The sequence below is a fragment of the Lepidochelys kempii genome, chromosome 21 (genome assembly GCF_965140265.1).
Source record: "Lepidochelys kempii isolate rLepKem1 chromosome 21, rLepKem1.hap2, whole genome shotgun sequence".
Lineage (NCBI taxonomy): Eukaryota > Metazoa > Chordata > Testudines > Cheloniidae > Lepidochelys > Lepidochelys kempii.
The window spans coordinates 5758152-5774427 of NC_133276.1; the positions used below are offsets into that span (position 1 = coordinate 5758152).

Here is a 16276-nt window from a genome sequence, read left to right on the forward strand (position 1 = left end):
GCAGTGACTAATTAGTTCCTGGGCCAAGCCCTGAATTCTTCAGAATTGCATTGAGATTGGCCAAGTCACCCGGGCTAGGTAGCAAGGTGCCCATTACCACGTGGGCGATGTGCACATGCTGTGCCCTTCCTCCAGAGCCATGCGATAATAATAGTTTATATCACAAGCCAGCATTCCCACAAGCAGCACTTCTCACCCACTCTGCAGAGAGGCCAACGCACTGGAGACCACAGCGCTGATCATCTGGTTGTGAAAGCACAGATTATCCTGTGATAATCTTGTTCCAGTCATAGTTGTAGGATAAAACATTTCATCAGAATTATCTGTACAACCACTCCTGGTTTCCAGTTACGCCTGAGGCATTTGCAAAAACAAATGTTAGCAACTGAGGTTGTCATGTTCTTATCTTACCGCCACTGATCTGTGTCTCAGATCGTGAACTTCCAGTTGAAACCAAAAAAGAATGGCTTCTTGTAAGGCCAATCAGAGGTCAGAGCAAACAAACAGGTATATTCATTAGGACTTGCTGTATTGCTATTAATCAGTTAAAGCAGCACAGTAAGCATTCGTAGCACTGGATGTAGTTCCAGTCATCTCCCCTGCTTGCAGTCTTAGGCTCGCTACACTGCAAAGTTAAGATGAATTAAGTTACGTTGACATGCTGCCATTGCTATAATTAAACTGCTATTGCATGATCCTTGTGTCAGCGGAGCGCATCCACCACAGCAGCCCTCGCATCGACCCAGAAAGCCATGCACCATGGATCGCTATCCCACTGTGCGACTGACCGCAGGGTGCTTTGGGAAAGGTTTGCAATGCCTCATGGGGGGACAGGTTCCGTGACACTTGACACTGGTTTCTCGATCCCATTCCATGGGCTTCCTACTAGATTTCCAGCTGCTTTTCAACTGCCCTGGTAACCTTCCAGCCAACCATTGGGTCAGAAAGCCTGGATCCTGCACTGCTCTTCAGCACTGTGCCGTGTGTTATGAACACAAGGCTATAAGAGGAGCTGAAGGGCTGGGGGGAGGGGTCTATTCACCGCCACCCTTACCCCAGCCAGCCCCCTCCTTGTAGAAGCGGAACGTCTGCAGCTCTGCACCAGAAGCAACTATTTCCCTCCCTTGCCGCCTGCCACAGCTCTTTGATGTTTACACGGCACAGCTGCGCGTCCCTATTGTAGCCCTTCTCCTCCAGGCCCCAAGCACGCTCCTGAAACTGGAGCGGGGAGGGCTGGCAGAGCTTCCTCTCCCCACAGACCCTCCTGTGTACTCCAGGCAAAGGAGTGTGTTTGCCGCATGGAGCCGGCCTGCTCAGCTGGGCAGTTGCTATGTGAGCTCTCCACACCGAGGAAAACAGCGAGAGCAAGTTTAAAACTTCCTGGGGCTTTAACAGGCTGGGGCGTTCACCGGTGTACCTAGCTACAGAGGAGCAGAGTTCAGAATGGTGACCAGAGTGGTCAGTGTGGGCATTTGTGGGATGCCTCCTAGAGGCCACTTAAGGCAAGGTAAGCAACGCAGAGTTTACACGGACCCTGCGTCGCTCTAACTACATCACCCTAAGCTCTACACCTCTCCTTGAGGTGGTTTTATGTCGGCATCGCGGGAGAGTTAAATTGGCGGGAGGAGCATTGCAGTGGGCACACCTCCATAGTTAGGTCAACATCAGCTACCTTATGTCAACAAAACTGTGTAGCATAGGCATGGCCTAAGGAGCCTTCCCACCATCTGGCTGCCTAACAATTCATATAACTAGACCTGGCAAAAGTATTTGAGCTCCTCCCAAACACAGTAGTCAGTGGAGTTTACTTCAATTCACAGCAACAAATGGTCTTTGCCAGGAGATCCCACCTCCAGCTGCCGCCACGGTCTGATGTAGTGTAAACCCATCTCATTTATAGTAATGCAGTACACTAGAAAACAAAAGGCAAATTCTCAAAGGGATTGGTTCGGGGAACTATGGGGGAAAGTTTAGAAGCACATCCACGTTTTAAAACATTTGTCCATCCCTCTTTGAAACACCCTCCAATGACTATTGTTCATATTATAATATTATCTACAGAGCCCATTGTGGTAGGTATGGTACAAACACATAGTAAGAGTCGGTCTCTGCCCTAAAGAGCTTACAGTCTAAACAGACAGTCATCATCTCCATTTCACAGACGAGGCATTACATAAGAACGGCCATACTAGGTCAGACCAAAGGTCAATCCAGCCCAGTATCCTGTCTGCCGACAGCGGCCAATGCCAGGTGCCCCAGAGGGAGTGAACCTAACAGGTAATGATCAAGTTATCTCTCTCCTGCCATCCATCTCCACCCTCTGACAAACAGAGGCTAGGGACACCATTCCTTACCCATCCTGGCAAATAGCTGTTACTGGACTTAACCTCCATGAATTTATCTAGTTCTCACGGACAAATTAAGTGCCTCATGCAAGGTCACATGGAGTATGTGGAACTGGGAATCAGAGCCAGACCTTATGAGGCCCAGTTTAATGACTTAACCACAAGACCTCCTTTCCCCTCTCATCCCCTCTGCAGGTTTTCGCTAAAGCAGTTATATAGGTTTTGCCTCGTCTCTCCCGCAACCAACCCACTCATCCCATACAAACCAATGCACTGGGGGCGAGATACCATGCCCTTCCACCCACAGAAGATGTGGACAAGGGTATCCCTGAAAACCTGGGCTGGCCCTTTCTTTTCCTATTCTATTTATTTACCATGGTTTTGTTTGCTAGGGATTTTTTTCTTCTTTCAAACCAGGAGGAGAGCGCGATTGTGCCTTGCATGAGTAAGACTCTGTTCTCACCAACACCCACACATTGACACAGCAATTCCTTTTAATAGCTGCATCTTTACAGAAAACAGATCTGTGCCCTTTTTCTGCCCCCTCCCCCCCCCCCCGCAATACATATATGTCGGGGGGGGGGTGCAAGAATGAGAAGAGAGGTCTATCCGGTGTGAGGAAGGCACGGCTTTCCTGGAGTGATGTCTACACCACCGCTTTTGTTGGGAAAACTTTTGTCGGTCAGGGAGGTGAAAAAAACACACCACAGAGTGACATAAGTTTCACTGACAAAAGTGCTGGTGTGGACAGCGCTATGTCGGAGGGAGAGCTAACGCCGCTTGTTGTGGGTGGTTTAATTATGCCGGCGCGAGAGCGGCTACACGAGAGACCTTACAGCAGCACAGGTGCAACGGTACATGTCTGTAATGTAGACACAGCCAAATAGAGAAGGAGAAGCCAAAGCTGGGGAGTGGAGGAGAAGGAACTAGACTGAAGCTGAAGCTGTGAGTGAAGAGGGCAGTGGTGAAGACCCAGTAGGGTATGTATGGTTGGAGGGCAAGATCGGGGAAGGACCTATAAGACCAGACAGAGCCTGGCTGGAAGTGCCAGGAGGAAGAGACGAATAGAGCCTGGCTAGAGTCTGGGGAAGACAGGACGTTGCTGGGAGATGCAGTAGGGACAAGCAGGATTACATCAGGCCCCCTCAAGTGGCCCTGCTGTCAAGTGGCTACAAGATCCTCCCAGACTATTCCTGCATTTAGAGCAGTCCATTAGCGAACACCAAGTTCCAGCCCACTTGCTGCAAAACTCACGTGGTCAATAAAGCCTCGGTTATTTCCCTTCTCTTTGCCCCGAGCCTATTCCTCCCCCGACATACTGGAAATCTTCATTCTGGAGTTGAGATTTGTGCAAATGAGCGCTGTGATTTAAAAAAAAAAAAAAAAAAAAAAAGGCTTTCTGTAGGAAATGTGAACCTCAGACTCTCCCCCCAGAGCTGGGGTGGGGTTTTTTATTGCTCATTTGGTATTTGTTTATATGAAATAATTTTCCAAAATGTAGAGTTTGCGCAAGCGCTTCACGCTAACGGCAGCCGTGGGCCGAGACCCTGGAAATACCTGCCTACACTTCACACCTCTCTCTGTGCTGTGCGTTGGTACAGTCCCACATTTCCGCTTCAGTAGAGTAACCACAGCACCAGATCATCATGCAAAAAGGACATGATTTACTGTTAGGGTTCGATTAAGGCCTCGCCCTTTTGGAACTTAGCAACTAGAGGAAGTGACTCCTCCTCACACGTCTCCTGGGAGGAGCACTTGGAGGAGGTACATTACTGGTGCACTTCCCTTTGGTCCCCTCCCTTTCTGCTCAGCACAGCAGTACTGGCAACCCCTTTCCAGGAACCTGTGCAAGTTGACATTGTGCCTTTATTTCCTTAGCATTGTAATACATAGTACAAAGTGACAGCTAACATGTCCTGCCACCTCCTAGAACGAGAAAGGAACTGAAGGACTGTTCTATGGCTAAAGCCCTGGATGGGGACACAGGACTCCCGGATTCAATTCCTGGTTTTGTCACAAACTCCTTGGGCAAGTCACTTGATCTCTTTGTGCCTCAATTTCCCACTCATAATACTAATTCCCTACGTCACAGGGAAGATGTAAGGGGAAAAAAATCGATTAAAATTCAGATACATAAAGCACTCGTCACCATTGTCAGTAGAAAAGATCGCAGATGGGCATAAGCCAGATCTCAGACTTGGCGTGGGGGGAAGATGCCAAATCCTCATACCATTCTACAGCCCTAGCTTAGCGCTGCTCTCGCCAATCTAAAATAAATTCCTTGTAACTAAAAGAAAGTCCTGCAAGGAAAGCATTAAACTGGAAAAAGTAAGACATATAGCCAGAAGCTGCTGACGAATTCTTTCATTAGCCCCTTTTGCTGCTGGGATGTGAAACACATTCAGAAGATACAAGATACTGAGCTCAAACCACCATAGAATCTGACGCTGTCTGGGGTCTGATCTTTTAATACCACTCTCTCTCTCTCTTACACACACACACAAAGCATGAGCATGCACAGGTTGGCATATTGTACATGCTCAAAACTAGACACAGGCATCAATTTAGTCCTGAGGGCACAACAAATAACCTGGTTTTGCACATGGAAAGTGTGCATGAAAAAAATAGGTGAAGACCACCAGCCTCTACTTTGTAACAATCAGGCCCTGGTGTATGCTCCTGGTAGGTCGGTTGCAAACCCTACATTCCATAGCTCACCAAAGCAGCTAAAGCACTACGCCGGAGATCAGCGGACACCATAATTAGTTTGAGCACTTGCAACAGCAAACACAAGGTTTCTCTGGCTGCCTGACTCCCGGGAAGAGAGTTCACTTTTGCACCCGTGTCGGATCTCGGGGTTCAGCTCATGGCCTCTCACTTTACATTTAACACACAGAGATTATGCAAATTTGAAATGTTTTGCTAGCTTCTTGCTTTCCGGGAGTGCAGCTCTAAACCACAATGTTTTCTGACAGTTTTAATATGAGTTGTCATCACAGTACATGGGTGAAACACTCCAAGGCTATCTGTGCAGCATCTGGTCTGCAAAAACCAAAAGCACGGGAATGGGAGAAGGAGATGCACATTGTGAGCGATTTCTAATATTCCCTCGACTTCCACTCCTGTCAGCATCCATCGCTTGGCCTAATGAAATCACTTGTACAGCAGAAAGCTAGGATGAAATGCTAACATGAAACATCACGCCCAGAGATTGACAGAGCAGGTCTTTAGGTGCTCAGAAGTCACTGGGAGTAAGATGGGGCAGGATTGCTAAGGGAGGAGGTGTGTCTAATGGTTAGAGCAGGAGATGGCCAGTCAGGACTGTCGGGGCCAAGATTTTCAGAAGGCACTAGTAGTCTGGGGGGCTTCACTTGGGACAGGTTAAAGAGGACTGACTTCCAGAAATGGCTGAGCTCCCACTCTGAAAATCTGGCCCCTTTCTGGTGTTTTAAGTTGGGCTCCCAAAACTTGAGGCTCCCCCCCCCACGTAAATCACCTGCCACTTATGGAAATCTTGGACCAGGATTCTGTTCTCACATAGCAGCATTGGCCAAGCCACTTTCTATCTCTGTGCCCCTGTTTTCCCATATGTAAATTGGGGGTACATTTACCAATGGCACAGATGGGTTGTGAGACTTCATTTGTTAATATCTGGCGATACTCCGAGGACAGGTGTTATGTGTGACATATTCTTTACACAGCAGGAATATTGCTGCTCATCTTCAAAGGGTGTTCAGTTAATGAGTTTCTACAAAGCATTGTGAGATCTGTCATTGAAACCCTAAGTGGACCAGGTATGTGCCATCAGCAGCACTTAACGGTGACACCAGCAAGCCCCTCAAGTCAGGTAGAATCCAAGATCGGGAAACTTCTGTCTTCAACTGGACCTAGGTGTGAGAATGAAGCAACATTGCTCAGAATGGAGAAAATGCTGTGAAGAACCACAGTCCTCCCCTTCCATTGACGGTGCGTCGGGAAACTCCCCCCCCCCCAACTTTCCCCATCCTCCCCCCATTTACTCAAAAAGTCACAGGAACCGTTAGAATCCTTTTCAACTGAAGACCAAGCCCAGCCAAAAATGTTTTTCTACCTCCAGCTGGCTAGGAACCTTCTCCTCGCCCTCTCTGTTGAGGACCTGAACACAGTAACTCATGATCTCCAGCGTAAGTTATTGCAACTCACTGCATCTGAGGCTGAAGGTGAAAGCAGTGCACCACTTGATGGATCACCAGCAGCATATGTGCTCCAGTCCCATGATGGGCAATCCAGTGGTCCAAGGCCTTGGAGAACTGATCTTCAAAGCCTTTGATGGGTCAAGCCCCAGCTGCATCCCAGTCCATCAACCACCAAGACACCTGCCCTCTTCTGAGTCAAAGCAGAGCACAAAGCCCAGTAGGAAGCTTGAAAACTGGAACCATTCCCAGCTGGTCAAACTGGGTTGAAATGACCTCAGAGTAGGTCAGACTAACCCAGAGCTTGGCCGTCTCTCAGGACTGAGAAAGATTTCCCCACCGTAACATTTATATTTAGATATGCCAGGCAGAGCTCCATATAACCAGGGAAGGCAGGAGGCTCCATGGAGTTCACTAGATACCTTGAGCTGCTGATCTAATTTAGTTGGGAAGTGTTCAGTTACCGTGGTGGATGGGTGAAGCAGAAAGACCTAAGTCAGATTTAGAGGAAAAAGATTCCATCCGTTATTTAACAGGTGATATCAGAACATACGTCAATCCAGTGGCGGATTAATGATTTTGCCGTCCCTAGGCCCAGAAATAATTGCCGCCCCCCAGCTCACCTCCGCCTCCTCCCCTGAGCGCGCCGCCGGATCCTGCTTCTCTCCGCTCCCTGACAGTGCTTGTGCACAAAAGAGCTTCAGGAAGTAGGGGGGAACGCGGCGCCCTCAGGAGAGGAGGCGGGGCTGGGGCGGGGATTTGGGGAAGGAGACCAGTAGGGAAAGGGAAGGGGCAGGGAATGAGGGCGGGAAAGGGATGGAGTTGGGGCGGGACCGGGGGTGGAGGGCGTGAACCAGCACCGGGGGAAGCAGCCTCTGGCTACTGTTATAAATTTGCCACCCCTGCAAATTTGTCGGCCTAGGCATTAATACGCCGCTGCGTCAATCCCTGCTGGCTGGAACGGAAAAGAAAAAAGTAACCAGTCTCCAAAAGTGAAATCATACAAATCACGTAAAGCCCTTTGCGTTGCTTCCTCCCACCGCGTCTGCTCTCTGTGGTTTGGCAAAGCTCATGGGCAGCCCTTTCATGTACCCACGCTGGCAAGTGCTCGCCCACAGCTACAAGACTTGGGGTGGAGACAATAAAAAAAAAAAATCATGCCAGGCAGGTACTGACGGCAACACCTCCAGAAGCTATGGGATGAGGAAAACGAACATGAGCTTGGCAGGTTAGCACTGAGGCGTAGTGACACAGCTAGCTGTGGTGGGGGCCAACAGCAAAACCACAAGGGCGTGTAGGCTTGAATTAAGATGCATTAGGTGGCCCCTGATGACAGCATCTTGTTTCTCTGGTCAAACTAGAGCTGCCTCAATCGCAGGTGTGCAAGGACCCAGGAATAGGATGCCAAGGGCTGCTGCAGGTCCAGGATTTAGATGGATTAACTGAGCTGTAGGGGCATTGCAGGTCAGAATCAAGGTGCAATGGAAAAGCCGTAGGGGTGGCCGGGGCTGGATTAGCAGGACATGCTCTGGGTCAGGTGCGAGACGCAGCGGCAGAGGTGCATGAAACAGCCCAGATCATGTTCTGAGTCTCTCTCAAAGTTCAGAGGTGTTCAGATCTGGAGGCTGGGTTTAGTGCCGTGTCTGGTTTGCACAGTGTGGGGAGCTCTCCCTGCACAGGGTCCAGTGTCCTGCACTGGACTGGGTGGGGGCCATTATGAGGAAAACCTCTCAAAAATAACCCCCTCTCTGCACCCCCCAACACTCTTGAGCCAGTGGGAAGCTGAAAGTCAGAGTGAGTGGGGGGCTGTTCTGGCCCATAGCCTTCCGCCAAGCTCATACCCACGGACCTCTGATAGTCCACAGCATTGTGCCAAAGGGCTCTCTGCCCTGCACCACAGCCATGGCTGCTCCCTGCACTCAACTTCCGCTTGGTACTGTCTTATAAAAACCCAGCACTGCCAGGCTGGCCTTTGTCCCATCAGTTTCCTCAGAATTTCCTGACGGAAGCAAAGAACTAAAGTGACAGGTTCAGATTAAAAAGCAACGGTTGGGAGAGAAATAACCGTGCCCTGCGTAGGTCACCCCATGTCCCTCTTAGGTACTTGTGTGCCTCCCAACACCCTAGCATCCAAGCGCCTCACTGTCATATATTTAGCCTCATCGGACTTTTATTGGCCGAAGCCCAGGAGGGTGTTGGTGGACCCCGGGACTTTCTCCTCTTCACGTCATTGGCCGCAGCAGGAGGACTCAGCAAACGCCAAAGAGAAGGGCGGAGAGAGCTGCTGCAAAGGCAGCCCCAGCGCTGTGTGTACGGGGGTGCCTGCATCAGAGGCAGCAGCAGAGAGAGCTTTGAGCCGAGCAGCAGCAGCCTCCCAAGGGCTGAGAGTTTCCTAAGAGCTGAATGGCATGAGGGGCCACGTTCACCCGTCAGCAGGGCCGGTCACTTTCTTCAGATCCCGCTCAGCCCTCTCCCAGCCGAAGGAAAGACCAGCACCAGTTGCACTGCTAATTGCCTTTTGCTGTCCCGTGATGTGTCCCCTCTCCAAAAACCAATACAAAGAGAGCTGGCAAATGAATCCCAAGGAGGAAAGGAGCTTTTTCTCCCAGGATCTGCAGCTGGCCTGCGAGCATCTGAGGAGACCCCCTTCCGGTGCACAGTTAGTCCCCCTTCCCCTTTCTATACCCCAGCTTCAGATGTGGCTGAAAAAAAATCAAACTAACAATTACAGGCAGCTGAGCCAATATTGGATGAACAACTCCCTCTGCTGGCTCTTCCATGTACTGCTCGATGCTACTTGCCAAAGCCATGTCCCATCAAGCTGCCACTCGGTCCAGGTCCAGCACCTGTCCTGCCGTGGGGTGGGTGAGCTAGGAAGCCACTTGCAAAGACTTCGTAAGAATGTGAGTGCATACACCTTTCCCCTCCCCACTCCCCCCATTTCACAATAATCGGATCAGAACTTCGCACTGGGCCCCGAATCACCCAGCCCCCAACCAAAGGGGTTTGGCAGCGCAATGTTCCATGCACAATGACAGGGGAAGGGGGTGATCCTGAGCTAACCCACCCGTGTAATTCTACTGCTTTGAGCACCAGCCAGGAGGACTGTCCTCGCCTCTGAGCAAAATCCATCCCCACTGCAGAGGGGGAGGGAGGGAGAGAATCAGAGTCCAGGGGCGCAGCATGATGCAGGAAAAAAATTAATTTTTTTGAACCGGTATATGTTTAGCCACAGTAAATGGCAAATGAAGACACTTTGGCCTGAAACCTGCTCTGAGCTTCACATGGGGTACCGGAGTCCCACTTGCACAGAGCAGTGGCAATGGCCACATCAGGGTTTGATTTGCAGGAAAACCAAGCACCCGCACAGCTCCAACTGAAATCAATGGAGTAAAATCCACCCCTGTGCGAACAGCCAGAGAGCAAGGTCAATGCACACTCCAATCCCACTCAAGTCGTCAAAATAAGTGGTGCATAGGCCCTGTGCCTGGAGAGCTTGAGCCGGAGTCTATGTGTTTTTCCCTGGACTTTACTCAGCTTTGGCTCAGACCCAGGGGGAATCCCACCCAGCATTGTGCTCGGCCCCTCTGTGGGAAAAAATGAAGCCCTGAGTATTGCACCGTGAAGATCACCAGCAGCCAATCTGGAGTAACAGGCCGCTTGCCACTCTACCACACACGCAAGAAGGAGAAGACTGCACGACGCATGAAGTGTCTTTAATCTGAAAGAGGGAAAAGCAGGCCAGAAGGATTAGTATAAGCCAACAGACAAAAATAAAATAAAATAAAATTAAAAAACTTGTCTTTAAAACAAATTCAAATTCCATACAGTGCCTAAAATGTCACCTAAAAACTAAACATTTCCATAAAAAATGTTTTTTGTTTGAACACATTAAAACGCAGTGAAACAATGTGACAAGGGGGCGGGGGGGAGAAATCAGACTAAAGACTTCGGGTAGCTATTCTGCTCCCAGGAGTAGAGACCGGTTGCAAACACCAAACACCACCAGGAGCAGAGAGGTGGCGGGGGTGTAGATGAAGTCAGGGACTGCCTTCCCCTTTGGTAGCATGTGGGCAAACAGGGAGGGGATTCAAGAGGGGAGCTCACCGTGAGCCCGGGGTGCCGGGCAGAGAAGGAAGGGAAGGGGTCAGTGCTCAAATCCCAGCTGAAGCTCTGAACAAGACTGAAGCCCAACTGATCTTTTAGATACATTCCCCATTTCTCCCATCCATGGCTGAGTCAGCTGGATTTCTTGGTGGGAGCTTGACCGGCTTCGTCCCATAGTGGCTTCTTGCCACGGGGGGAAGCAACAGCCAAAGAGTTAAGGAAATGCTGCAGCACTGCAGGCACTGAAATCCACAGCAGTCACCAGCCAGATGGCTCAGAAGCGGGGTAGGAAGTGTCCCATTTGACTCCTGCTTCCCCGATGCGGGGTAACTGTGTTTCCCACATCGAAGTGGGGCAGGAATAGGTTAGTTGGGGTAAGTGAAGGGGCTCGGCCTCCCACAGGCTCAATGGTAAGTGCTGGGGCCCCCTGAGGAGAGAGGGACTTGCAGGGGGGCTCGTCCATGTCTGCTTTCACCTCTGCTGCAAGTTTTGAAGAGGTGCAGCTTGATGCTAAGTGGTAATTCTGGACTGCCGTGTTCAGCACAGCGAGCCAAGAGCACAGGAGCCCAGAGAAAGACAGGGCAGGACCCTGCAAAGGGCTCGGCCCTAACAGCATGAGACAGTCACGAAAACTGGACAATGGGGCATCTCCTTTAGGTGCTTCTGGTCTAATCCCACGAAGGCTGGGGTGGCTGTAGTGAATTTGTTAGAGGCATCGACATCCCTCCCCCACAAAGCCCCCTGAGATTAGAATTGAATTCCAGGCATTTTACAGACCCCACATATTCATCCAGAGAGAACACCCCCGTGCATCCATGTGCTCACATACAAACGACATGCCCCCCAGACGTATACATACACACAGCCCAAACACGCACAATGGTACTTGACAATAACCCTGTGCATGGACCATTAGAGCCAAGGCTTTCTGTTTAGTGGGGATTTGTGCCACGACACCTTTAAAAAGAAATTTTCCAGGCCTGAAAAGGTGCTCCAGATCCACAGGCACACCCAAGACCTCCCCTTCCCGCCCCCCTCTCCCCGGACCACGAGCCCCTGAAGGGAAATTGTTAAGAAAAGGAGCGTGGAAGGGACTAAGTATATTCCTCTCCCTGAGCCTCTTTGCTTCAGCCTGTGTTTACCAGAGGCTCACCTGAGGGGCTAATCCATCAGCACTAGGCAAAAAAGCCAGAAGCCTTCGTCTCTAGCCAGCGCTTCGCACGGGGAACATACTGTCTGGGTTTCAGCTTTACAGTAGTTTTAAAAAATATTTATATATTATATACCCTAAAAAGGTCACCACAGGAATTTCCATGTCTTTGTAAGGAAGAAGGAAAAAAATATTTAACAAAAAAAAAAAAAAAAAAAAACCAAATTACCGGAGCTGTTCAACTCTCAGGCCAAAAATAAAGATATGTCTCTCACAGGGGTCATCTCCTCACCTGTGCCAAAAAGGCCACAAACACGGGTGGGGAGCTAAGAAACAATACGTCTGGTATAAATGTCGGAATTCCACGTGTTTGATGAAGTCCGTCTTTGTCCTTTTCTTAAAAAAAAAATATATACATATATATATATATATATATATATACATACATATACATACATATATATATATATATACTATTGCTTTCTCGACGGTCAGGCAGGGCTCAGAGGGGGCCCTCAGTGGGGGAGTGCTGTCGGCTCAGAGGGGTTCGCTTTCTTTCGTCTCTTCATTAGCAAAGGGTTGGAGGAGTCTTCAATTTTCTTTATCTTAATTTGTTCGTAATCTACTCTCATGGTGGCCAAGGCACTCGTCATTTCCTCCTAGAAACACCAAGTAAAATACAGGGCCTGGTTAACAATGGGGGCATCTGACATTAGTGCTAAAACCCATGGGCTTGGGCCCATGCGTGTACCCATGTCCATTGTCCATGCCCACACACACGTGTACCCCTAACCAAGACATTCATAAATCCTAAGGCCAGACAAGACCAGTGTGATCATCTGACTTCCCACATAGCACAAGTCAGAGACTTTCACCCAATGGTTCTATTCATGTCGTTGAACACACACATCATTTTAGAAAGGCATCCCAAGCTTGATTTTAAGTCTAGAGATGTAGAATCCACCACGTCTCTTGGGAAGTTGTTCCAGTGGTTCATTGCCATCACTGTTACAAATCTGTGGTTTGTTTCCCACTTGAATTTGTCTAGCTTCTAATATCCAGCCATTGGCTCTTGTTCACCCTATAATCTAGGTTTTGTTCCTTGGATCAAATGATTTCACACACCACTAAGCATTCCAACTTAGTGGTCTGTGGCTTGGTTGCTAGTGGACAAGTAGCCCTTTCCAACACAACACAGCGCCAGTCGTTCCCCAACCTGATCCCTGTTACTATCCAGCAGCAGTCTAGTGGTCCACAGCAAGTGAATTTAGGTGGTGGCCTTCATGCTCACATCACAGACAGAAACACCTTTATTAGCAGCCTCAGAAGATGCACAGAGGACTGAAGAGGCCACGAAGACAATCATCCACTCGTGCCTCCAGGTCGGGTTGGCAATCCGGCCAAAAAACATGCTACAGTAACAAGACAGTCACTACTAGCGCAGCCAGGGACAAAACCACAACAAGGCTGCTGGCGGGGAAGAGTGAAGAAAAGGCTTTGCATGACCACGAATCAGGAGTTGACAGTTTTTCTATTTTTTACCACGTAGATACAAAATTATTCCAGACCCTTCATTTCACTAATTTCCTATTTCCAGGACTCGAATAGAACTGGGCTCGGCCCTCCCAATACTCTCTTCTCTCCCATGCAGTTTCTGTGTAAGGAAGCGTTCTTTATTAGCGCTCCATTTAGTACAGCCAATCAATGCCCTGATCCGGCAAGTTACTCCGGTGGGGGGGTGAGGAGGGGAAGCAGGGTACAGCTGGCAGGACTGGGGCCAGTGACCTGGCTCCAGTTCCCAAAGGCTCCCTCCCAGCCTTGCCAAGCATAATGTTTATGTCCACCGAAATGAGGCACTTGGAGAGCAGGCTGTACAAGCTGTGCCTGCTGGAACAGAGGTGGGTCAAGGGCAGAAGCAATTCAGAGTTTTTACCTTGACGTCCTCCCACAAGTCTTTCTCTTCTTTCAAGACTCGGCTAGTGTGCAGCGGCGTCTGGGGCACCTGCATTGATTGCTTTAGAGGGGAGGGTAAGAGAGACAAAGGATGAGCCTCCAATAAAATTCCCCGCAGTCCCGTTTCTCAGTTCCAGCTGTTGCCACATTTCTGAGGCTCCATGTCTCGCCTCTAGAAAGCCACGCACTTACCATGATCCAGGGGTGGTTCATGAACTCCGTTATTGTCATGCGCTGGGTCGGATCTGTCTTCAGCAGGTTCCGGATCAACTGTTTAACTGTAGAGGGAGGTAGGGAGGTGTTAATAAAAAGTAGCACTTAGAATATATGTTCTCCCCAAGGGTACGCAAGGCCCTAGCAACCACCAGAACCTCTGCTGGTCTCTTCGGCCTCATCTCCACCAGGGATTTGCCCCAGTTAAAGCCATTGGTGCTGTTGCAGACGGATAGTATCTTGTAATATCCTCGACTAAACCTTATTAAATTAGGGTTAATACCTTTGGAGTCCATTGTTATTAAACAGGGAATTGTGCGAGTGTTATGGAGAATTGTACGTACCTTCTCTAGGAGGAGAGGGATGCTAAAGTAACACCTCTCCTTATCAGCCCCTTGAAGCCACCCCCATGGAGAGGTGCACCTAGACTAGTCCTGACTGGATTCTCAAGGGACCAAAAGACAAAGAAAGGATTTTTGGATAAATAGCTTCGTTTTAACCAGGCTCAGGGCCTTCCTCCTGATCCAGCAACCAGACAGACCCCCTGGTCAACAGAGGACCCCAATCCTTAGTGAAGAGTAGGAAGGACTGGGCCCACTGAGGGCACATCAGACTGTGTGCTTGTTCTAAACTTGTTCTGAACTTGAAACCATTTGGCTGGGGTGCAGAAGGACTGTTCCTGCCAGAACCCCTGTTTGGATTGGGGTGAACTCTGCTAAGCTTAATAGTAAGTGTGTGGGGGGAGAGGGGGGCGGGAATTGTTTTTAACATGTTTTCCCTGGAACATTTTTACCTTAAGAATAAAAGAGACTTGCATAACAAGAGCCGTGTGGTATTTCCAGCTCTGGGCAGCCTCATTGTTAACCGTCTCTGGAGAGAAAGCAGACAGGTATGCTTGGGCAGCCTATCTCTGGGGGGAATAACATGATGAAGGCAGGGAGCCACATAGCCTGGAAATACCCTAGTCAGAAGGGAGAGAGATGCAGATCTTCTCAAAAGACGTGTTGGCCGAGGAGCCAGGAACTGGAGAGGGGGTGCCCTTGGAGGACCATGGTGGGGGGGGGGGAGGAGACATTAATGCAGCAGCCATGAATTAACAGGTGCTACCCCTAGTACAGACAGGCAAAGCCACTATTCAAAGGGGCTACATGGCACCAGTGTAAGTCACAGCTTCCCCTGTCTACACTCGGGGTCTACACCAGTGCAACTACACCGCTGGCTCCACAGGGCCAAGTCCCACTCTAGGCAAGGCCTTGTTCTACAACTGGGGATCGCAGACACACACAGGCTGAGCTCTCCCATCGGGCATGATAGCTGCAAGCCTGACACGCCCCAGGAAAGGGAAACCACACTGCCAATATCAGAACCAGTCCCTTGGGATTTCACCGCAGGCGGTCCAGGCACGGCTTCTGCAGGTGCCAGGATACGGACACTTTTAAACAGAGCAATATGTTCGGGCAGCAGGGACACACACGGTCATGGAGCAGACATGCTGCCACAGCTTTTACCTTCTTCGGACACTTCTGACCACTCAGGGTTGGGAAATTCATATTGGCCCATTCGGATCCGTTTTTTCATGCCTGGAGAAATGGCCAGACCATGGTTGGAATAGAAAGGAGGATACCCACATAGCCTAAGCCAAAGAGAGAGAAAGTAATGAAGTGATCTGCAGAGGGGAAATCCTTTACACTGCATTAGTAATTTACTAGATAAAGTTTCCTTGCTTATATTATAATCTGAAGTCAGTTTTAGCTAGCTTGTCCAACAGCATCCTTGCATAGCTGAAGTGGGTTATCCCTACCTCTATGAGAGGGAGACAGCTGTAAAGGATTACACGGGTGACATCTGTCTGCATAACATGATGGAGTGACAGCAAAGGAGGGGCAGGAAGGGAGAGGCAGTTAGGGGACTCTAAGGGTAATGAGATCATTCTAAGAAAGGGGAAATTTTAGGCCTAAAACAAGAAAAACGCACCAGCAGGGAGATCTGTTTGGCTCTGCAATACTTCCGCAAAGGACACGCGGGGACCCCATTGCTTTGCAAATAGGCCGGGCTGAGCAATAGACAGACACTGTACGACAGGGAACAATCCTGCACTGGCTCGGACCAGAGAGACTAGAGGCCAGATTTTTAAAGGTACATCTACACAGCAAACAAACACCCATGGCTGGCACAGCTCAGCTGACTCAGGCTTGCGGGATTTGGGCTACAGGGCTCTAAAACTGCTGTGTAGATGTATGGGCTTGGGCTGAAGCCTGAGCTCTGGGACCCCAAGAGAGGTGAGGGGTGCCTGAGCCCAAACATCTACTCAGCAATTGATAGCCCCGCATCCCAAG

The 16276-nt window shown here is 49.6% G+C and overlaps 1 protein-coding gene across 2 annotated transcripts in view; it reads right to left on the reverse strand.

The window, feature by feature from the left end:
* MAPKAPK2 (MAPK activated protein kinase 2) overlaps positions 1-16276 on the reverse strand; it is a 110947-nt gene that overhangs the window by 19713 nt on the left and 74958 nt on the right. The window contains exons 7-10 of one of the 2 annotated variants that reach the window (XM_073319763.1): positions 15449-15573; positions 13920-14005; positions 13708-13788; positions 10219-12433 (exon numbers count right to left, since the gene is read on the reverse strand). In XM_073319763.1, the coding sequence (XP_073175864.1) occupies positions 12290-12433; positions 13708-13788; positions 13920-14005; positions 15449-15573 (436 nt within the window). In that variant the 3' untranslated portion in view covers positions 10219-12289. Of the gene's footprint in view, positions 1-10218; positions 12434-13707; positions 13789-13919; positions 14006-15448; positions 15574-16276 lie in introns of those variants that run through there. The other variant, XM_073319764.1, reaches the window with a different exon arrangement.